The 25293-nt window shown below is 38.4% G+C and overlaps 2 protein-coding genes across 2 annotated transcripts in view; both read right to left on the reverse strand.

Annotated features, from left to right (window-relative positions):
- atrn (attractin) overlaps nucleotides 1–19578 on the reverse strand; it is a 162274-nt gene extending 142696 nt beyond the window's left edge. Inside the window, exons 1-2 of the mRNA XM_033987846.2 lie at nucleotides 19106–19578; nucleotides 4073–4156 (exon numbers count right to left, since the gene is read on the reverse strand). Of these exons, the coding sequence (XP_033843737.1) occupies nucleotides 4073–4156; nucleotides 19106–19305 (284 nt within the window). The 5' untranslated portion in view covers nucleotides 19306–19578. The remainder of the gene's footprint in view (nucleotides 1–4072; nucleotides 4157–19105) is intronic.
- A 1027-nt stretch (nucleotides 19579–20605) lies between these two features.
- The window catches only part of eif2ak3 (eukaryotic translation initiation factor 2-alpha kinase 3), a 51238-nt gene continuing 46550 nt past the window's right edge, over nucleotides 20606–25293 (reverse strand). Inside the window, exon 18 of the mRNA XM_033987941.2 lies at nucleotides 20606–24633. Coding sequence (XP_033843832.1) covers nucleotides 24448–24633 — 186 coding nt within the window. The 3' untranslated portion in view covers nucleotides 20606–24447. The remainder of the gene's footprint in view (nucleotides 24634–25293) is intronic.

Here is a 25293-nt window from a genome sequence, read left to right on the forward strand (position 1 = left end):
CCAGAATAATCATGATCAATCAATCAATATCAGCATTTCCATCTTTTTACTGGACTGGACTGGATGCAATTAAAAATCCATTCATGTTCGTCAGTTTTAATGTATTTTTTTGTGATTTGGGGCATGTGATGAACATTTACTTAAACTTACTTTCATAAAAACTGAGCTGCAACCATGGACAAAAGTTGTGACATTATTGTTTTGGGACATATTTTGATTATAGCCTACATTACTTAAAACAAAAAAACGTTCCCAGTTAGAAACCAAATCATTTTTATGCCATAATTTGACCCTAAAAAACCCATTTTCACAGTTGTATCGATGTTTACAGCGCCATAACACCAGAGCAGTGTAAGTAAGCAGTTTGAAAAGTGACCTACTTTCACTATTAAATCTTCACTTTAAAAAACAGTGGCCACTTTATGTCCCACAGTCTGAATTAGTCCAGTCAAACTCACACATTACTCCCACTCATGAACAAGCTTAGAGCAAACTGCAGCTTCTCTTTACAAAACAGTGTGAGGTGAATAATTAACAAGAGCTTAGAAAACACTGGCCACCTTTAACCAGCTACATTTTTTCTGTTTCTCTGTTTCAGTGTTTTACAATGCACTTCACTTGTTTATTGTAGATTTGTGCACTTGCATGACAGTCGACTCTATCTAATGGTCTTATCTTAGCTGTGAGGCTAAACCGTGGACTGTATAATGAAGTGGACTAAGGGAGCGTGACGTCACCAACAGTGTCCGGCTCCAGCCAAATGAGGAGGATGAAGCTCGTCAACGCTGGCTTTAATAGGGGCGAATTGAAAGCAGAGTTCCATATTTGGACCTCGGGGAAAAGCGGCGCCTGATTTGTCTGTTATCAATGTCCGTATCTTGATTTACGGACACAATAGCGAAATAAAAATACCAAGATCATTAGCGGGCTGATACGAACATTTTAAAAGCAAAATGACGAGCCAGACAGCAGCAGTTACATAGAGAGAAGGGCGAATATCCATTTATTTATTTGGCTTAATGACAGAAAGGAGAAGGCATGGAGTGAAGAGTTAGTTGATGATGAGTGAATCATGAGTTTAATCTGCCTTTTTTTACTCATGAACACACCCTTTTCCCAGTACTTTTCTGTAAAAATCGCTGTTTTGCATGAACTTCCACGCTGTTGTGTTGTGAGTGCAGTTTGGGGTAGATACATGGTAAGGTCATCCTGCCACGTTTATATCATGAATTCAAACTTCAGTGACAGTTTACCAGTCTTTCTATTCTTCCAAATTCACAACGTAATTAAGTCCCATTAAGCCAGAGGTGTCCAGACTTTTTTCACCGAGGGCCGGATACTGAAACATATTTGAAGCAGAGGGCCACAGACCGGTGTTGATAAGTCAAATGGGGAATTTAACACAGGTTTGAGACATTGTACCTTTAATAAGACTTGGAAGATTATTTTTAGGTCTATGTCACAATGCAGTGTGATGTTATTCAGGTTATAGAGGTAGAATATCTTCAGTTTGGAGTAAAAAATACATCCTGATCAATTGGGCCAGTTTAGGAGGAGGCATGAGGGCCATCAAAAATTGGTCTGAGAACCGCATTTGGCCCCTGGGCCATAGTTTGGGCACCCCTGCATAAAGCCTTCCAGTCAAAAAAAATCTAAAAATGAAAAGTGCAGCTTTTCTTTACTATAACTGACTTATCGTTCAGTATATGAAATCTGGAACTGTATTTTTGCGCTTAATAATTATTGTGTGTACATTTTCTTTACGATAGTGGAGAAATGTATGCAATTTGTATCTATTAAAATAGTGACATGTGAGCTGTAGAAAGCTGAATAAATCACTTCTATGACTAATTATTGGTTCCTTCGATTATTTTTTTGCACCTCAGGTCTTTTGAATGATACGGTCTATTGAGAAACTGGTTCACTGGGATTATCTTGCTTTGTGTCAGTGGCATAAAGTAGCTTCAAATTGTATTGTTTATTGCAATATTTCTCAGCACAGGATATATCATGCTTCAAAATGTGTTATCGTGACAGGCGTAGTTCCATCACTTATGTTACCACAAAGTGTCATTTAAAAGTATTCAAACAGACCGGAGCATTGGAGAGATTGCCGGTGGTACATTCAATTAGAATCACTTGAATAAATGTGAAAGACTTCAAAACTGTGCGGATACAAAGATCTATTTAGAAAGAATTTTATGTACAGGAAGCACTATGAATAGATGCATTTATTCATGTATTTGATTTAGAGACTGCCGTCACAGATAAGCCCCGAGCTTCACGTCAACGAGAGACATGTGACAAGAGAAATGCTTTTTATCTCGTTCTATATTTGCCATATTTATTTCTACGGAATCCACATAATTTTAATGCAAACATTAGTAAAATTCATCACATATATGACAACAAAATACCTTTTTAACAACAACGCATGATATTATTGCTTTAAAATACACATAATAGTCCCTAGCCTCGTGGTGTAAAACATAAAAAAAACCCATTAAAAAGACGTTGTTTGTGTAAAGATCAAGTCCACACTCTTAACAAGTTGATATAGTAATTATTTTGATAGTAATGATAGTATTATTTTATATTGTGTGTACATTGTATTTGTACAAGGAAATACATCATTACAGTCATAGATATGTTAAAGGTGCATTATGTAACTTTTCAGGTGGAGGGTCGGCCACCTGCTTGTCTCCATGGAGATCTTATTGCTTCGCCTGTACTGTCCTATAGTATCGGATTAAAGTTATCCATCTTGCACTTATTCAATTACAGGTGCATTTATTACTCAAAAATACCTGAAAAACATTCATAAACATTGTTGAGGGAGGAGCATCACCTCTCCACAGATCTGACCTGTAAGCCTAATGGTGTAAAATACTCTTGTCAGTAGAGATCGGCACATTAAATGCCATACTGTGGAACACTGCAGGCAAAGCAATAACATATCCATGGAAACAAGAGGAAAGTTTCAGAAAAATGACATAAATACAATCAATATTATCTTTTATATTTTCTGCAATTTATCGCACTTTGAAATGTGTTACTATGACGGTACTTTATTTGACTTGCATTTATTTATTTATTTTGACTTTTTATTTGTTAAGAAAAAAAAAAGTCCAGTCTACTTTAACAGAGAATTGCTCAGATTTCAAACACTTGAATCGATAATTTGTTGGAGCGACGATGCTGCTGCTGACTACAACAGAAGTATAGGGCAGTATTGGATTTCTCACTTACTTTGGCTTTTACATCCATTCATCAACATCCAGGCACTTCATAGAGGCCCAGTCACAGTTATAAGAGCAACTGCAGCCCATCAATACTGCGTCTGACACTTCCTCCCATTCCAGGTTAAGACCAATGATATATTAGACCACTACTCCTTGTTTTTCATGTTATTTTTTTAATTAACTGATGTAAATTAATATTGTAGTTTTAGTTTGTGTTTTTAAGTCCAATTATCTTTTGTATTTTTGATGCTACTTATACTTTGTAATGTAATACTGACAAAACTGACAAAAAGGGGCGACACTAGCTCAGTTGTTTGTCCACTGATCTGAAGTGTGGTGGTTCAAATCCAGATGAATGCTGTTCGTTGTGTCCTCGGGCAAGACGGTTAACCCAGTTTACCCCTAGTGTCTGCGTACACTACTGTATGAATGTGTGTGAATGGGTGAGCGGTTCCTTGATGTAAAGCGCTTTGAGGGTGGAAAAGCGCTATGTAAAAATTTGACCATTTACCAAAAAAGGTAGAAGGCGACATTTTTGTATTTGTGCAATATTACTGTCTATTCAAAGTGCTACCTCGGTTTTATCTTATTCTTAATCTGATAATTGACGTCACGATAAAACCCCCAAAAATGATGTAATTATTGTTAATATCACCTATCCTGACCTTTAACTTTTAACAGTGAGCGCATATTCACACTTGGGTCCATATTTTGAGTAATGCATTCTCTAAAGACACATGCACGTTTAGCAGTAGCAGTAGTAGTAGTAGTAATAGTAGCAGTATTCAGTGTTTGCAGTGCAGTGTAGATGGAGTAGAAGGTACACTCACTCTCCCTCAATGAGCCAGGTGCACTTTGTCTTGTATTTGTAGTTCCCAGGTCCATCGGTGAGGTGTCCTGACGGCCCGGTCAACCTGAAGGACAGAGGAGAGAAAGACAAATGTTTTAAATGTGAATATTAAAGAATGTATCAAATATCAGGCCAAGTGCACATCGTCTTAAAAGGATGTAATCAAGCAAGACTGTTCAGACTACAGTTTACTTAAATAAAATGAAATATTTTATATTCAAGAGATAAAATATATTAAACAAGTCTAGTATAGAAATTGAAAGTCACCAATACTACATGTATGGATGGCGCAGTTATTCAACCAGTAAAGTACCATAATAATACAGCAATTTTCTCATCATTACTAGACAATATATTTCTAAAATGCACTACAAATGTATACAGTTTTGCAAAATATAGTTGGAAATTCAATGTATTAATTATACATTGAATGTCCAAGTATATTTTGTTAAATTGTATGCTTTTTAGAGCCTGTACAACTTGTTACAGCCCTTTTATACACATTTATGGTAAACGGTCATATTTTTATATAGCATTTTTCCACCTTCAAAGCTCCTAAAGCGCTTTACATCAAGGAACCACTCACTCGTTCATGCGCACATTCATACACAGACGCTAGGGGCGAGGTGGTTTAAGTGTTTTGCCCAAGGACACAATGACAGCATTCATCTGCAGGAGCTGGATTTGCACCGCCGACCTGTGAGTCAGTGGATGTGAACGCTCAATCGTGTTTATGTCAAGAGAGGGATTCAAACCACAAACCTTCGGATTAGTGAAGGTTAGTGGTTTGAGCTGTACAAAGTGAGCTACTATCGCCCCATATAATAATAACAACATCCACAAGATACTGCAAGCCACTTTGTGAATACTTACTTCACTTTTTTATTTCATAGTAGTAGTTGTTACAAATCAAGTAACAGCATTCAGCCCTTTGAGATTTAAATCACACTCAGGAGAGAGGAGAACTGATATCTAGTGATTGCTGGTGTGTAGTGGCTGTGATGGTGCAGTAAAAGCCATTTCTTGTTATTAAACAGTGAGTCAGCAGCGATGGAAAACGTACAGGTAAACTCCTGCTGCTGTCCCGGGACAGTCAGCCTGCTGCCAATGATTAAACCTCATTATAACAGGATTCCACCCAGAACAGGGCCAAAGGCTGAGCAATGAAGAAGTGATGACACAGCAGAGGGAAGGAGGGGGGGAGGATGAGAGGGAAGAGAGCGAAGTACATGGAGTGCGAAGGAGAGAGGGAGGAAGAGAGGGAAGAGAGCGAAGTACAGGGAGTGAGAAGGAGAGAGGTAGGAAGAGAATGAAGTACTACAGGGAGTGAGAAGGAGAGAGGGAGGAAGAGAGGGAAGAGAGCGAAGTACAGGGAGTGAGAAGGAGAGAGGGAGGAAGAGAATGAAGTACTACAGGGAGTGAGAAGGAGAGAGGGAGGAAGAGAGGGAAGAGAGCGAAGTAAGGGGAGTGAGAAGGAGAGGGAGGGGGTGAGAGGGAAGTACAGGGAGTGAGAAGGAGAGGGGGAGGAAGAGAAGGGGAGAGAGCGAAGTACAGGGAGTGAGAAGGAGAGAGGGAGGGAGAGAGCGAAGTACAGGGAGTGAGAAGGAGAGAGGGAGGAAGAGAAGGGGAGAGAGTGAAGTACAGGGAGTGAGAAGGAGAGGGGGGGTGAGAAGGGAGAGAGTGAAGTAGAGAGAAGAGTAGAGAGAGCGAAGTAGAAAGAGCAAAATAGAAAGAGTGAAATAGAAAGAGTGAAATAGAAAGAGTGAAATAGAAAGGGCGAAGAGTAGAGAAAGCGAAGTAGAAAGAGCGAAATAGAAAGAGTGAAATAGAAAGAGCGAAGTAGAGAGAGCGAAGTAGAAAGAGTGAGAAAAAAACAAGGGAAGGAGGGGTTGAGAAAGAGTGTGTGAGAGTGTATGAGAGAGAGAAAAGGAAGAGAAGAGAATGAAAGAGGCAGAGAAAGCATGAAAAGAGAATAACAAGAGACTAAAAAGTGATAGTCCCAATAGGAGAAAGGAAGACAATGAGGGTGAGTATAGAGGGGAGAATGAGATAGAGATAGATGGAGAGATAGAGGGATTGACAGAGAGAGGATAAGAGGAAAGAAAGACAGAAAGAGGGAGAGAGAGATTACATAAACAGTACACCTGGGACGTCCCATTGCAAAATCATATTGTGTCATTAGAGGCTCACACTGCAGTGGTTCAGAGACTCTCCTCACTGCAGAGTCTATTGCAATTAGTGGGTTTATAATGTCATCAAAATCAGATCATAGAAACATAATCTCCTCAGTGAATCTACCAATAATTTATTTATGTAGCACAATTATAGCCAAATCATATTATCCACACATTGACAAGCTGACTGCGAAAAGACTGACTTAGTTGTAGGTGAAAAACCATAAATAAGCAACAACATTACACATTTATTTGTATGTTCTTATGATCTACTCTTTTTAATAGGGTCAGTGCTATTAAAGAACATTTGTATTTACAGTATAAATAGACGAGATAATACCAAAGGTGCTAATTTCCATCTGCGGTCCCAACAGGCAGGTAACCCAGAGACAAAATAAACCAAATAACACGGCAGATTATAAATTAGCAACAACATATTGCTCTCCTTTAGTGAGGACAAATTTACAGAGGTTTTCCAAATGTAATCCCCCTGGAGTCCGAGACGGGGACTGCAGAGTGATTCCTCGTACATCATTGTCAAGCGTCTCCTGAATCTCACCAAAATTTTTCAAATCTGTCTCCAGGCAACAATCTTCGGTGTTGTTATTGAGAACTCGAGTGTAGTCCCTGAGCTGTGGTCTGAGCACGTCCAAGTACAGGGACAGAGGGCTTATAAAGGTCACCATCTGCAAACTATGACTTTTTAATTGGCACACACGATATTTAACATAACTGTGAAGACTTAATCGTTTTTGCTGAGAGAACAAGTCCTGTAATAACGAGCAATACATGGTAAAAGGTAGCATTTTAGTAGATCAGGAGTAAAATAATCACTCTTTATCTTCTAATTTGCTTGCTTTTCCTTACAAATCTTTTGGTTTGTCACAGGCAGATTTAGAGGCGACTCCCCAGTGTTGGCCTGTTTAAATAACAGGGCTGGACAGTGGTGCAGTAATTACATGTGTATGTGATGAGACTGTGGTCTATAGGGAGACTGGTTTCTGCTGAAGACAAAACACACACACACTACTTAGAAATATTAGAGAACGACAATACCTACAGAAATGCGTACGTGGTAAATAGCAAGTCACATAGTAGTCAAAATGTGATCAGAGGTTTGAAACTACTTGGCCTTTATGTTTTCTGTAAAATGTAAAATAATACGATTGTTGGCATGAAAATATGGGTTTCGCATTTAAATATTGCATTAAAACTGACACTAATAGGACCAAACCAAACCAGAATTAAACTGAACTCAAGCAAAGACCAAACAATGACATCCAACCACAGAGGGCGCTATAGAACTGCATCTGGTGACACACTGACAAGAGAAGTAGTTTGTAAGAGGCTACAACAGGCATGACCAAACTGCGGCCCGGGGGCCAAATGCGTCCCTCAGACCTATTTTTCTCAGCCCTCAAGCTTCTACGTGAATTGGCCCATATTACCTTAAATAGTACTTTTTACTGTACATTTCTGAAAATCAAATATTTAATGCATCCCTTTGAGGATTTAAGCATGAATAAAGGTCTAGTGGTTCCGTTTAACTTGTAATAAACACACAGATTTGAAGTATTCACTGTATTGGTGACCAGTCTATGGCCCTCAATCGGCCCTCAGCTTTGTCTATGTTTTTATACGTGGCCCTTAATGAGAAAAGTTTGGACACCCCTGGGCTAAAACAATGCACAGAAAGAGAAAATTTGAATACTGACACCATATGGTCTTTCAAAACACAAAAGCACTCCGTGGATTACAAAATGTTTAACTATAGTGAGGAGCAAGCGTTCCACAGAAGATAATCACATCACATTACATTAGTTCAAATATAAAACATGTGCGTTTCATTATACTGCAGTTTGATAGTTAATTTAATATACTCTATGTCCATCTGTTTCTGTGTTTGGTAAGAATTTCAGATAAACTTGAGGTCTTGCAGAGAATTGCGTTGTCAGAATTTTAGTGTACAGGCTCAAAATCAACTTAAGTCTAAAGTCACAATAAACTGGATCATAACCCGTTTGTCTGAGTGTAATTATGTAGGAAAAGTAGAAGCCATATAACCAAATAAGAGGCAAAGTACACTCAAAGTTATGTGTGGAGATCAAACTAAACCACCACCTTCAACAAACATTAACTGTGAGGAGGAGCATTAGAGTACTACTTTGCCCTGGTCATGACTGCAGAGAAAAACAAATATCTAACTGTTGTATTTGAAGTTTTGTTTTTGCTTTTTTCCATTATTAAAAAGGAGGTGGAACGTATCACTGAAGGATTATACCAGGGGTGTCAAACTCATTTTCACATAGGGCCACATCAACAAAATGGTTGCTCTCAAAAGGCCAGATGTAACTGTAAAATAAATGTAACCAAAAATAATGTAAAACAAATGCAACTACTTTTTAATTTTGTTATTTAACCATTTCTATATTTATTACTTATTCAAGTTACCAACATTGCATATGGATTTACACAGATATGAAAAAATGGCTGTGTAACTGTATCTCCTGATAAACTGATATTTAAAGACAGTCATACCTTTTAATTTACTTTGTCGCGGGCCACATAACATGACCTGGCGGGCCACATTTTGCCCACGGGCCTTGAGTTTGACACATGTGGATTATGCTGTCTCATTGTTAAAGGTGCACTATGTAACATTTCTGGTGAAAGGTCTATCTTATTATTTCTACGAAGATGTTATTCCTCTGCCTAAATGTTCCACAGTATGGCATTAAACTAACATCTTTTACATTTATTCAATTACAGGTGTTTTTAATGTTCAAAAATAACTTGGGAAACACACATAATTATTGTGAGCAGCACAGCCCCTCCTCGCTGCAGATCTGACGTGTAACTTGTAATTAAACACCTGAAGTTTAATTGTATACTGTAGATTCCAGGCAAAGCAATACATCTCCATGGACACAAGTGGCAAAATTACATAGCACAGCTTTAAAACAAGTCGTCAATAATTAAATCAGTTTGAGCTTATTGTGCACGGGAAAAATAGCCGCTCTGTTTAAACTGAAAATGTGAGCACAGTTAACTTTACAGAGGCACAGATTACTACCAAGGATTAGCCCCAAAGATAAATGATTAAAAGATTAAAAGAAATGTTGCTGTGCCCCAATTAATGTCATGCCCTTTTATTCAGAATGATCTCGTGATAAAAGATGTGTGACACTGTTTAATGATTCATGATTTTACACCATAAATGACAACGTGCATAACATTTTCCATGATTCCTTCAATTGTGCAGCACTTCCTCACACCTGTAAATGCCATTGATGAAAACAAAGGATGAAAACAGACAGATGAATGTAGTTATGTGCAGAACACTCCGAATAAACTACAGAGAAGCATATTGAGAACGACACGAATTGTATTGCACATGAATGTTGTGTGAAAGGACGTCCTCTTTGATAGTGGAAGTGTAAATATAGTCTGTGTTTTTGTAATATAGAGCAACTGCAGCAGCTCCTCAGCTCAGAGCCAGTCTCCTGATGAGAGCTCCCACCCAACAACCATCTGTCCACACCAGCTCCAGAGACACAGAGACACAGGGGAAGGCTTTTACATTGTAATTCTAGAGTTCATGTTTAACTGATAACTGATGATTATAACAAAACCCAACAAGGCCAACTAATATGTGTTAATCTGTGACTTTACTAAAACCTAACTTTTCATGTTTGCTAAAAATAAATACATAAATAAATTAAATATCTGCTGTTATATCAACTATGGTTGTTCAGTCTTTCTATGTAACTCACTGGAGGTAGCACATCACCTGCACGATTCCATGGAAATAGAAAGTAAATCCGTACCTACGCCGTGTAAATAGATATGTTAATGCATTACACTGGAACATTATAGCCAAAGGAACAACCTCTCCATGGAAATAAGCAGAAAGCAGCCCTCCTCCAAGCCAAATAAGAGTCAGGTTTATAGAGATGGAAGCTCGCTCACAGTGAGAACAAATGTTTTTCACTGCCAAATTATAAAAAAAAAAAAAACATGCTTTTATTTTATTCTATTTTTTGGCTGAAATGTTACCTATGTGGCTTTAACGCTATGTCCCTTGTGGATCTATTAAATTCGTCCAGCTCTAAATGGAATCTCTATATGTGTCCATTTACGCCCCTGAAGCGCTAGGGTCAGTGGGTGAGAGTGGGGACAGGAGCAGTGCGGCACAAACAAGGCCCACATTCACAACCACGCACTTACAGGACAGAGCAGATCTCAGAAACTCAGACACGAAAAGTCATAAAACAGAAACATGGTCGCATGTCTGCAACTGAGAGCATGAAGTCACACTGTAAATCAGACAGACAGATCTCACTGTAGTCTGCTTATACTTCTATCTCCTGGTCATTAAGGCTGCAAGAAAAAGTCGCTATAAGCAAATAAATAGAGGAAAATTATCCAAATAAACCTTTTAAATTACAAAATACCTGGTCTAATATAAATACATCCATACATCAGTGTACGCAGACACTGTCCTACTAATAATATTCAAGTCGAGAGTGATATTCGAACCGCCAACCTTCAGATCAGCGGATAAACATTCTACCAATCGAGCTACTGCCGACTTCTCTCAATTATTAAATGTTCCAAATTCACAATTACGATAAGCAAGTCAGAAAACCATCAAAAAATCAGAATCTTTGCCCATTTCCTAAAGAAGTACCACGTCTGACATCATTATTACAAACACAAAAGACGACACGCGAGTTGATTAAGAAATGTCACCAACACATGGGGATACACATCAATACCAAATGTCAAATTACATTTCAAAAGTGTAATATTCTTCTCTGGTGTTTTGTTACAGCTACTACAGTCACTCATCATTCTACTGCTACGATTAAGTACGGTAACTAAACCTTGATTTTGAAAGCCAAACCGATCTAATCCACAAATTGTTCGTTTTATTTTTAAGTACAAATCTTTATACTTTCCTCCAGTGCTTCAGTGTGTACAAACTCCACATCACTAGCACTACAGTTTGGTTATCCTCCTCTCAGACAAAGCCACACACATGTTGCCCTCTCCTTCCCTCCTCTCTGTACTCATTAGATCAGATGGGGTCATAAACAACAGTGGAGTGTGCTGTGGTCCTCGCTCGCACTGTTGACATTGGCCGGTTTGGGGACTCCATCTTGGCACAGCGGCTGCACAGAAGGCTGCTTTTACCAACGCTTCGGGCCTCTTGTATGGAGTCATTGTCCGTATGCTAAACACAGAGGGAGAGAGACCAAAAAACCTTTGAGCAAGACAACAACACGACCTCCCGGGTATGTCTGGAGCTGGAGGAACGCACTCGAAATGTTGTTGCGTCGAGTTGTGCGGTCTTAGAACTACTTTTTTTAATAGCTGATTTATTAGAGAAACTTCAAATCTTAGCGCAGCAGTTATTAAAGGTGTATTATGTAACATTTTTTTGGCCGAGACCTGTAATTGGCCTGGTGGCATTGCCCGCTTGTGTCCAACTGGATAAATAGAAGGTTAATGCCAAACTGTGGAACACTTCAGGCAAAGCAAGAACATCTCCATGGAGACAAGCAAGCGTCCAACGTTTCACCATAAAAGTTACATAACGCAGCTTTGATATGACTCACGAAAAATATAATGCTCATACAGGAGTAAATGACGATATTTTTGGAGCCAGATCACATTGTTTTTTGTCTTTTTCTTGATTTAAAAAATAACTAAATTCATCCGTTTCTTCTGAAAAGTCATACTTCCTTGCAGTTGGATACATTCACCTGTCACTCAAAAACATTGCTGAAGCTGACCAATCGGGGAAGTGGGAGGAGCAAAAGCGCATGAGCAAAGAGATACATTCAAGAGAAAACGATACGTAGAAAAAAGTCACAGAAATGAGACTACGATTGGGTTTTTCGCACCATATTGCTCTAGTTGTATCGTCTTAAAACTACTTTATTTACAACTGAGGCTGCCATGTTATGTGCGCGGTACCGGGGACAGTTTGCGATGTAATTTGAACAAAATGAGAGCTGTTATGAAAAGTACAATGCCAAATTTAGACCCACACTCAACTCGCATGATGCTAAAATCTTGTTTCACTTAAGCAGGTCACAGAGGCAAAAGAACCGCTTTTTAAAACATGACATTCATAAAACTTTTCAACACAGATATAGCACCAGGTGTATTTTGAATGCATTTTGACTCCATGTAGCTGAATTACAGAATGAATGAACGCAACGGTAGCTATTAGTTTTAAATAAATACTTATAAACTCATACGGCAAAACGATATGAGATGAGTCAACTGCATAAAAGCCACAAAACAATGAGGACACAATTGTATTAGACAAGAGCAATAAAACACAAAGCCGTGAACCGACTATACCTGCTTCCTCACAAGTTCAAACATGGCTGCGATTGGTTAATTTTCATCTGTCACTCACACAACAGCATAAAAAAAACATTTCATTATGAGCATCTATGTAGACTGTCACATCAAAATTCAATTATAGATTTTTGGATTGCCCATTTAGTTTTATGTCGTCTTGCGCTCATTTGTGTGTTGGGCACGTTGGTCGACCTTGCCGTTTTTACAGTCCTCTGCAAATAAAGTTGGATTGGATTATGCGTTTAATATGCTACCTTTCAGAGACGTCGGTTAGCCTCATATTACAGCTTTTGGTGAAACGCAATCCCGTGATATCGGAGCTGTCCAGTTAACACGCCGCTTTAGTTTCCCATCAGAATAATGACAAAGGCCCTCACTGTCCGCACAGAAACATTTACATCCAAACTCTGAAACAGTCAAACTTTAATGATGCCCAAAGGGAGCTCAGAGGCCATACACCACACCGACTAGAGCACGGCTAATGGGCTACATAACGTCATCTTATCCCACCATAATAGCGCTTTATAGATTAATAAAACACATCAAAACATCATGTACAATGGTAGACTTGCAGTAGAGGTGAAGTTCGGGTACCAAAAAATTCACTTTCTACAGCAGTGTTTCTCTGACATTACATGACTCGAAACAAAAATAGTATAAATGCTCTTCTACAGTTCACAACGTACCATGTATTTTTCAACTCTCATGAATGTAATTACCAGCTGTATTTTTTTGCTAAAGTTGTCAATGAGACCTGTGAATAAACACTTTTACTTTAAGCTTTGAATTCAGAGTCGGAGCTTCTCTTTCACTGGTCCAATCTTTTACCAAATTATGTTCCAATAATTATATTTGATCTTCCTCATATTTCTGAGAACATTCAAAGCAATAATTCTCTAGTCTATTTTCACTTTCATTATGTTTGAACTTCCTTGACTCTTTGAATTTCCAGCACTTCCATTTCCTGGTCCTTCCAAATAGAGACCTTGTTTGCCCCTCTTATCCACTGTACATAATGAAAATGTGTGAATACGTGTGATTCAACTATTGATCTGACATGATCCAACTTCACACATGCACAAGGACCTCAGATCAGACTTTAACACCTTTGCTTTGTCCAGGTCAGAGGTCGGCAACCGTTAAAACCCAGAGAGCCATTTGGACCCAGTTTCCACGGAAAAGAAAACACTATGAATCGTATATACTTTTTGACATCTAAAATGAAGACAACACTGTATATGTTGTTTTTTTTTTACCTTTACACTTTGCCTAAACAACTATATTGTTTCCAATTAATTAAAACGCTGAATTTAAATTATCCATGTAGCAAACAAAAAATGCCGTGAGCCGTCATCCTTATATCGCCTTTGGGGTTTTGGAGCCTGTAGCGGAGCCTTGACCTGAATAAAAATAAATAAATAGGAAAAAAAGCACTATGTCACTAAGGAATGAAAAATAAATAGCTAAATATCTGCATTAATATTTATTTTATCTGGTTAATGTGACTACTGCTCCTGAACCTCTGCACAGCGTCTGCAAATTGGTCTGTACAAAGTCACTTTCATCTTTACGCAGGACTGTAGCTGTCGTCTGTGAGGCCTGAGCAGTGTTTGTTTTTAACATAGTTCATGGTAGAGAACAGCTGCTCACGTACACATGTGGATCCAAAGACTGACAAGACTCGAAATGCAAATTTAATGTTTATATATATGTCAGGAATAAATGCATGGCATTTTAGCGGGTATACCAGCTTCCACAAGTGTGACGCAACGAAAAATAATATCACATAGTTTTATTTTAATATTTCAAGATCACAATAATCTTCCAATTTAAACTACAATTTTTAAAAAGAACCAACACAAATAAAATACACTTATAATATATTTTCCTAAGCCATGCAGAGCCGCAGGATGAAAGAGCCGTGGATCGCCGACCCCTGGTCCAGTTGTTCGTGCACGTGGTTCACTCATGTCCTCATTAAAATCACTAAAACACGAGGGGGCTGTGCGTTTGGTGCAGAAAGAGAGTGGACAAGGCCTTAGGAAAGGAAACAAGGAGACACATAATAGATGAGGATCACGGACCGAAGATGCTGTTTCCACGACAACCGCATCACAAGCACTTAAGGATTTTTGCTAAAGTGAGGACCACGTAGTAGAATAATAAAAATGTGCAATGTGTGCATGACGTGTAAAAGCCTGACATTTCCAACTCGTCTCCAACTCTTGTCTCCAGAAGAATTCTCCACAAAATGGAATAGAATTAATGCAAGATAGAGAAGTTTATGTTTTTATTGCTAAAAAAATAACTTGAAGAAAATCTTAATCTTACTGAGAGCATGGTCTCTCTCCACAGATCTGACCTGTAACTTGGGATTGGGTCTTGGTCACCTGCTTCTCTCCATGGAGATAAAGCAATAATATCTTCATAGACCCTCCACTGGAAAAAACAGCCCATTATTGCCCGTTATTGCACAACAAGAACATAAGAGAAAGAAAGGGACAGAAGGAAACGTCAACTCTGTCCAGAATAACAGAAAATATTCAACAGAGCATCTTCTATTGGACCAGATTTGAGTGAAAGGGAAGGAAAGACCCAATTTCAGTCATATGAGTGAAATAAAGCAAATAGTTTGAGCTTAATTTACCAAAGCTCAAGACTATAAACAACAAATAACCTTTTAATTAACCCAACGCACGCATGTATTTGGATGGTAAGAGGAAGGGGAGAGAAAACAGCAACACAAGGAGGACAAGCAGACTAATTTGGGAATCTAACCAAAAATGAGAAGAAATAAAGCAATACTAAATCATAATACCCAGATACAAATAGATACCAGAACTAGTATACTGAAGAATCAACACTGAAAAACCTAAAACCCTATTGTTTCATCTATGTTTCCATTCACAAAAAGCAACACGGAGACCCACAGCAGCGAGACAATCCATCTTTAAAGAGTTTGATTGGTTGTACATTTGCTCCCATACCAGAATAAATACAGAATTAGTACTGCAATCACTGTCTGTTTTGTGCTAAATCTGCTTGCGACGCAAACAAAGTGTTTGACCGCCTTTCTTTTGAGCAGTCTCGACCGTGCAGTCGACTCTCTGTCCACTCACCACAGGGCTGCATGCGCCTGTGTTTAGTCCCCGAGTGTATTTATGACCTGGGACAGCAAGTCAAGCACCACAAAAAAAACATTACGTCCTGAATAAAGCTTATAAAGGATTTTGCAAGGTCATGTTTTATGCCAAACAGTGTAAGAGTCCAGGACAAGACGATACCAACCCAAAACACAACTGGCAGAAATAGGCCATCATCAAAATATACAGTAATTGTACTATGAACGAAAATCTGAAATTAAACTGCACATAAAAGAAAATAACTCAATAGCCAAAATGCAAGTGGGAGTGATTATTCAGGTCACAATAGAATTATGATGAAATTAAGGACAATCACTTTACATATTGGTTTATTATAGACTTAAAGAGCTTTTGTCCATCCACTTGGGCCAAATTAACTTTATTCAGAAAGTTTGATTTGATAAAGCTGGTCACATACTGGAGGAAAGGCATTAGATTGTACCGTTGTTTGGTCCAAGTGTCAATAATCATGAATTATCAATAGATTTCTGGAGGCAAACCCAAATTGAACTACTCCCTTCTTTTCCTGTGGATCAATAAAGTTTGTCCAAGTCAAAACCAAAAGCAGAAAGTCCAGAACTAAATAAGGACTTGAAATGAAAACAAGTCCATTTCACACCATCACCAGCTCTGCCTCTTTCCTTTTGCTTATACAGTGCAATAAACCAAACTTTAGTATTTTTACAGCTCAGGTATAGAGTAATAGAGTAATTTCCTGTGTGGAGTCAGCTGCCGGACTGAAACCTGCTGAACTTGTTCAAATCATGTTGGTTTTAACTGTTGGACACTTTCCTCCATCTCATGTTTTTACACAGAATCTAAAAGCACTGGGGAAAAAAAAAAAATCACAATACTGCTAATGATGCTATGATAACCGTGTTGCCAGGGAACTCCTATTGGCAAACTGACTTTTGGCAACAGTAGTTTTAAATAGGGCAAAATATTCGGTAAATACCAATACAGACAAAACACAGTACGTGCGGTGCCAACTTTCGGTTCCGTGGCTTTAAACACCAGCGTCAAAGAGCCGATACATACACCGCACCAATTTATCAGGCATCACGACAGCGCTCTGCATAAACAACACTCACGTTTTAACATAGTCCAACATGTGTCCGAACAAAGCGCAGTGTATCATCTTACTGGTAAAACAGAAGAGCTGAAGAAACAGTGCGCCGAGTTGCAACATATCCAGGCCAAAAAAAACTTATGTCTGCAGGGCCTTTACACTCTACAGTCTCAGGACCTTTACCATCTCAGTGTCAATATCAAAAATGTTTAATGATAAATCTACACCACGCCACTCACAGTCTGCAGTATCCACGTGTATATGTGTGTGTGTATAAATGTATTTTACTCTGCTGAATTTATTACTGTTGTTTAAACCCATCCAGTATTCCATTTTGTGAAATCTGATCTGTTAAAACCTCTCCTGTTGGGCTTGTTGTGAATTAGCCTATAACACTGTGATACCTACATCATTTGTCCCTATCAAATAAACAATAAATAAATACAATAAACATATACAGTAGCCATGGGAAATTTGTGGATTAAGGCTGGATAAGAACTTTCCCTCTGACTGCAGTTGTGGTAGTACTCCTTAGAGATTTTTTTTATGTGAAAACGGGAACATTTGGTCTCCTACTTCCCTGTACACTATAATTAATAAAGTGGTCTATGGCTCAGCACAATTAGTCTTGTCACCAGCTTGTTTTATCTGCATCTTGGCCTACGGACGTTTACTGCTTTACAGAACAGCATTGCTTAGACTGTTTTTACGGCTGTTATCATCTTTATCACTTTGGTCGAGTTTAAAGTAATTACTGTGATGGTAATCGTGAGACAACACACTGCTCAGCCACAGCTCTACACGGCTCATCGGTAACAAACCATGCATTTACTCTTCAAGTGCAAAGATAACCACGCAAGAACAGAAGTACAAGAAACAGCAACTTGTCTATCTTCATGGAGACAAGCATCACCAGGCCAGGTTACAGACCAGATACAGTATTTTGAGCATTGGAAAAGTTACATAGTGCTCCTTTAGGTGTAAGTGTCAAACAACTGTCTATTATGAAGCTCCACAGCCCTAGAAAATACAATAATACCACCAGTTTTATAAGCTTGTCAGGCAAACACAACCCCACCTTCACTGCTCACGTGCACCATCTGACCCCAAGTTCACTGCTGTTCTCCCTATACATCACTTTCGATAGACACTGACCACTGCAGACTAGAGCCATGTGGTCATCCAACACATGTCCATATACTTACTGAAGATACATAGTAATTTAAGCCTAATACCTGGTAGGGATGACGATCACTAGAAGCAGATTACTGCACTGAATCCATTTGTCATGTACATTATATAGGCCAATTCTCTGTCAACTCCTGAAAAAGCAGTAGTAGTTGCTTTAAGTCTGAGAACAGAGAGATAGATGGGAAATAAATTATGTCTAGGCTTCCCTATTTCTGTTCAAAGATGGATTGTCTTTCCTAACAAAAATAGCTTCTTTAACTCCCTTCTCAAACCATTTATTTTCTTTGGCTAAGATCTGTACCTCACTATCTTCAAAGGAGTGGTTAGTGGATTTGAGATGGAGATGTACGATAGATTGGGGTCCCGAGCTGCTCCATTCTCTTATCGAGTGGCTGTTTAGTGACTACACTGAATGGAGTAGACCACATCACTTTGTTATGGCTGGAGGTTTTGTCCTTTGGGTGAACCAGTTTCTATCTTAAAGTATTTGTAGGTTTGAAATAGACCTGGATTTCTTGCCATCTAAAAATCCTCTGAAGCTTTTCAGACAGACCAGCTGTGTAGAGGACGGTTACATCTTTTCTCCTCACTTCTGAGCAGAAATTTTGTCAAGCTGAATTTTTCTTTTGCTATGGATCATACCTAGACGACTGAGGCATTACACAGATTCAGGCTACTAGAATAAATTGCATTGATTTATAGGCTATTGGCACAGTGAGGTACATGCCATTCAGAGCTAATGCAAAAGAGAAATACAATCCAAGCAAGTTTGAACAGACTGTACAACATGACATTACGCTCATTACGCACATTACGCATGAGAAGTTAATGTAAAGCTAATGCTGCTTATTGTTAACGACTGTAGGGCAATGAGAGACTTTATGACTTGTGTTGTGAGTGCATTCAATCGTGTTTTAATCCAAATCACCTGCCACCCCACAGAACTCCCGCTGGACCAAAAACAAGCCGTGCGTCCGGGGCAAAGCGCAGGCTGGACAGTGCAGTGAAAGCGGCTTTACTGTGGCGGTGTGGTGCCATGAATACTGCCCGGTACGTACCTGAACCGTCCTCCGCAGTGCTGGCATTGGTCCCCCACCCAGCCGGGATAGCACACGCAGCCGCCGGTGCTCGGGTTGCACTGTCCGTTCATGCACGGTTTGTCGCAGTCCTTTGGCTCTGTGAGCGCGGGGAGCCCGGACAGCAGCCCCACAGCGGACAGCAGCACCGCGGCGAGGAGCAGCAGCGAGGCCCGCGACATCCTCCACTAAAGATGGCTGCTACAGAGTCCAGGGACGCGAGGGGGAGACACTCGGATGATCAGGGCCTGGTTTGGAGATGTGTGCGTCCCGGTGCCAATGAGGTTTGTCTCGGGCTTGTTCGGTTCTCGGCTCTCGCTCTGGGGCAGGTGGCTCGGTTGGTTTACATCTTCACAGCGGCTCTGTTTCCCTGCGCCGCACCGAGCCGCATATTGACATCCAGAAGTGACGTATGGGCAACGGAAATGCGCAACGGAGAGACGCACGGACGCACGCGCGGGGGTTTAAACCAAGGGCCATATAGTGTGACCTGTCCTGCTACTGTACACCAAATACTTATGGAGACTCTAGTGCTGCAAGACAGACACATTTTAATACACTTCTGGACACTCTCTCATTCAGTGTTTTAGTGTTTGTTTGTTTGTTTGTTTTCTTTATTTTTACTTCTTTCTACATTTTACACACATACAAACAACATCAAATACATGAAGTAAATTATAGGAATTATGTAGCAGAGATTTAAAAAAAACAAAAAACAAAAAAAAACCTCTACTACTTTACCCTACTTTTATTTATTTATTTTTTTTATAGGCCATATTTTATATTCACGTCCTCCAAGTAGACACAGTTTACTAATTTATTTTCTTTTTTTCGTTTTTATATATTATCATCATCATCATCATCAATAATAATAATAATAATTTGTATTTATTTATTTTTTATTTTGACACAGCAGCTTTTTTTTTTTTTTTTTCCTTACTACAGATATATGAAGTAAGATATATGGAATTATGATGTCTTCGGTATGTATCTAAAATGTAAAAAGTAGTAAAATAAATAAATAAAACATGAAAAAATTAGTGAGAGGGTGTGTCCTAAAACACCTGGTGATTTGTCAGTTAATCTATTTTTAAAGTAGTTTAGAATTTAGAAGACAAAGTAGTGTACATGGTAAAGTAACTCAATGAAAATGTATAATTTCCTCTTTAATTTTGATTTTATTTATTTACATAATTTTTGGCTTAAGTGGGAGTTTCCAGATACTTCCTTTTTTGAAGTGTAAGAACCGATTCATTCGCCTGTGACTGAGTTTGATAACTTGGGAGTCTGATAAGCCACATACTGATAGAAAGATCTAGTTTCATTTAAGTAATAATAGTTTAAATGTGTTACAAAGTAAAAAAAATGATGGTTATTAAGATTAAAATGTCAATAACCAAATACCAGTACTCACTATTTTCAGCTCTTGGTCAAAACTAAACATAAGCTGTAGACAAATATACAAAACATCACAACACAGAGAAGAAATGGAATAGAACAGTTTATTAAATTCGGACTTGTAAGAAGTCATTAATCCAACACACTCCGTGGTCTGAAGCGCATTCATTATAACACCAACCCACAAAGGATTGATCGCGGCTCAGGAACATAAATAGTGAAAATAAACATATTTACAATGGGACACGGGGAGGGGATGCTGTGCACATGTAACGCCACAACTACATGACCAGACCGAGGAGAGAGAGAAGAGTGAAATCACAAAAACATGACAACATTTAAGATTTTAAAAGGGCCAAAGAAAGAAATAATCTGGAACATAAAACAATGTTGTCAAAAAGTCTGTTATTATTGATGAGGACTAGGTTTTTTGAGTGTAGGGGTTTGTTCCTTCTAAACAATGTCATTTTTCAAGCATTACCAACTCAATATACACAACTCAGGCATACCATTAAGACTACCTGTATTTGTAATGTCTTTCTATAACAACTGACATAAGAACTTTTATATTTGAGCAACAGCAGCTTGTCAATTGGATCAGAGAACACCCTATATATGCTGCAGTTGTGATTTATTCTTTGAAATCAACATTATTCAACTGCACACTTTGATCCAGGAGCATTAACATTCAAGAGAACACTGAAATATGAAAAGGGAACTAATAAAAACATCATGCAATTTATAACATGCTTGAAACTTGCCAACTCCGTAGTTTAGACATCTAAGGCTCCATGGAGGCATAAGGATATTTAGTTCTCTGCAGTGGACTTGAACTAACCTTTGCAGTTTAATACTTGACCATTTCAACTTTGATTCAATTGTATTGCAACTCCAACATGGACTTTCTTGGACAACTTTAGATAACCGTAGACTATGAGACGCTCTGACCATTACATGCTGACAAAAATATTTTATTAAACTCCCTAAAAAGTCTTGCATAATTTGGGGAAATGTATTGCCAAATATATCAACAGTTGCCATAATAAACTGTTATTTTACTTCCCATTTCTGTGGTCATAATGTTATGCCTGATACGTGCATCTCACTATGTACAGGAATTATTCAAGTTACAAGTTCACATTTTGTTTTAAATTTGGATTATACACTTAAACAAAAGACTTCAATGATCTGACTCCATGGAAAACATACAAGACGTCACCGTAATCAAAAATCCTGAAGAGTAATAAATCGTACCAAAATATTCCTTACAAAAGTACAATCATTGAAGAAAAGTACGTTTGTGTGCGGTTACAAACAGGTCATGTGACTCTTCCCATGAGTCTTTGCAGTTCAGTATATACAAAACAAAAGGTTTAAGGTGAAAGCAGGTCCGTGTTTGCCGTAGACAAACTGAAGGAGGCAAAAACAGTCCATTTCTACCATGTTAAAGGTTCATAAATGAAGACTACAACATGTGGTGAGTTGTGCTTAGTGTGAATAAGAAGAAGCACAAGGTAAGTGTCATGTGAGCGTTAAAGTGGGGTTGTAGGAGCATAGTATTCAATATACTACATTTTAACCATGACCATTTAAAACTTAAAACATTCTCTTTTGAAATGTTAACTGCTATGGTAACTGTCCTAGAGATCACATTATTTCTCAAATCAAGCCCATACATTTTACTTATGTACTTCAGAAATATAGCCTTGGGATGTTAAATGCTTAATATCAACAGAAAATTATTAGGGAGGCACCAATCCAGCTTTTCTATGGATTTAACCATCTGCCAATACCAGTGCAGCGACAAAAAAAAATGCATTTATTTCTTTAAAACAAAAAGAAAATATGACAAAACTGATCCAAATGTTTTATGGAGCTGTTATCTATCCCTGATGTAACTACAGAACAACTTTGTATAAATAAAAATTTAAAAGCTATAGATTTTTCTGGGCCAACTGCGACTTGTAAATTGTCTTATTACATCAATTTATATGTCCGATCCAGCTCATTTTTCAGCATTGGTGCAAATATCCGATACATTTATGAATGCTAAAATAGCAGCCATGTTTCACTAAAGCAGAACAGTTGTATACGGCTATATCTAATTGGATATAGTTTTGTCTCTGTCAATTGCTTGGAAAAAAACAAATTTGTTCAGTAATTAGTTATGCAAAACTATTGTTGATTTAGGGCAAAAGCGATGACCATATAAGGAAATGAACATTCATTCTCCTTTCGATGCTTACTGACTTAATAAACAAGTACCTCATACAACCCCACTTCAAATGTTCCAAGTATTCTTCAGACTAGAAAGAGTGAAGTGAATCTACAGTAAAGTACACTTGTCTGTCTCTCGATTGGCACTCTGGTCCTGCAGGTTTCCTCTGGCTCCTTCCAAAAAACACTGAATTGAAAAAGTTATGATCACAACCTCCGGAGGGCGCTGCAACATTCAACTCATCTGTTAATGGCAAAAATTGTCCCGTTTCTTCTCCTACAAAAGTCAAACTATCTTACAGTTCTGAGGGAAAAGTCAATTTACAAGCAATTCTCAGGCTATTTACAGCAAAGATGGAAAATTATTTTAACAAGAAAAACTTATAAACAGATTTTCATTCTGTACAAAGATCCAAAAAAGGAGGTGTTTGTGAATGATTGAGCACCTCAAAAAGTCATTGTTCAAACAGTGTCCAAATTACTGGCTTTAGAAATGACTCTGTCCTCTTTTTATCAAGTCCATGCAAAAAATATGAAAGAAAATGCAAATTATATCAGAAATTTTACAAACCACCATTTCTCGATTAGAAAAATAAGAAAAAAGTTTTGGTCTCCCATCAGGCATTGCAGGTGTAGCTCACAGCTTTAGTGCCAGTGATTTAGCTCATCTTTAGCGTCACTAGTTTGGGATGGTCCAAGCTTCAAGGCCCCACTACAGGTTTGTTTTGGTTCCTGAGGATTTGGCTTTGGGGGTGGACACTGGCAGGAGGTTTGTGGAAGAGAGCAGTGAATTTGTTTGTTGTGGCCGACTGGGATCAAATAATAATTTCAAAAGTGGCGACAGAGAAAGATAAGTGCTGTCTCTTCTAGTGTAGCTTTGCCATATGCATTCAAATAGTGTTGGTCAGTTACTTAAAAAATAGACAATTTTGTACGCTCATGAAACTCCCACGAGAGCTAATTTTGTCAGCCTCTTTAAAGCCACAGTATGTAACTTTTGACTGCACTGAAAAAAAAAAACACATGTTCTTCTTTATGCAGGTGTCCATCTCCACAAACCCAACTAAGCTTGTTTCCATGGAAATGTTGATCCTTTTGCTATAATTTTCAACAAGCCACCTCCAAAAAGTTGCATACTGTACCTTTAAAGACATGTCCTCACTATGTTGATATGAGATGTTTAGATTAGTTGACATTTTCACTCTAAATTTCGTAAAACAACTAACTTTTTCCATAAAATTTTGTTGAAATTTTAGGTCTACTTCAATGCCAAACAGTATGGTCAAGCAAAAAGACTTAAGGCATTACACTACACATTACTGATAAAAGATTGTCCTCACTTATCAATATTACAATATGCATTTGTAAATAAATGGCATACAGAAAAAGAGACAGACTGATCTTCTCTATTTTAGCAAGGATGACCCTCAGCGTGGAAAAAAATACAAAATAATCAGATGCTTCGGAGGTATTCAGTTTTCATTATGTTGCTTTGATCACGCTTGTTCATTGAAGAGAGGGCTCCAGTCAACACAGCCCATCTGCTTCCCTCTTAAAATATCCTTGAGGAATAAAACGCACTTGCCAAGTCTGTGGAGTACTTTTCAATGGCTATTGCGTAGAAAAAAATATTGTTGATCATATTTATGTAACAGGAGGTGAGACAAAATAGCTGGGGGATTTCTTGTCTACTGGGACGTGGTATTTGTTTAGGACGAGGAGGAGATTTGTCTGTTTGGACGTCCCATAGAAGAGGCGCTGTAGGTGCGTGAGCGCTGTCGGACGGCCAGGCGACAGGGCAGCTCCAGCTCCTGAAACAGAGGGGTCCCAGTGATGTCTACAGCCTCGGGACGCTCCCCGGGGCTCAGGGACAACATGCTGCGCACCATGTTTAACTGTGGAGAGAACAACATACAAAAAGGATGGGTAAAATGTGTCAGTAAAAGAGTTTATAGCCAACTAATATCATGCAGAGCAGTAGGCACAGATATTGGGTTTTTTCCATGGCTTTTCGCTGCCGTATAAGCAAGAAAATACTTCTATCCAAGAACTGAAAGCTCAAAATTACTAAAAACTGAAGGACAGTTAATGCACGTCTCCTGCGATTACATTGGCAGCTAGTAATAATATGGTGGCAGGTGGCAAAAAACAATAATTTACAGAAGACATATGGGGCTTTCCTTCAGATAATCACAAAGACAAAAGACAAATCGTTAAAAAAAAATTAAAAAACAGAACTTATTGTGGGACTATCATGACACTTCTAAGGGCCCAAACTGCTCATCTGTCCAATTTGTAAATAAACAAATACTTTAAAATGTACTAAATAGCCTTCTGGTTCATTTCAGTACATCGTCAATTATTTTTAAACTAAAGTAAACATTACCGGTAATTAAAATGGTAAAGTACTTTCAAAACTAAAGACAGGCCAATATAAACAAAATGGTACTTTAATAAATAGATTAATCCAGATGGTTTTGCTATGCTCAGACCTATGGCACACATGACACCAGGAGAGCAGTCTATAAATAGCTGAGCCCACAGTAACAGAGTGG

The sequence above is a fragment of the Periophthalmus magnuspinnatus genome, chromosome 22 (genome assembly GCF_009829125.3).
Source record: "Periophthalmus magnuspinnatus isolate fPerMag1 chromosome 22, fPerMag1.2.pri, whole genome shotgun sequence".
NCBI lineage: Eukaryota > Metazoa > Chordata > Actinopteri > Gobiiformes > Gobiidae > Periophthalmus > Periophthalmus magnuspinnatus.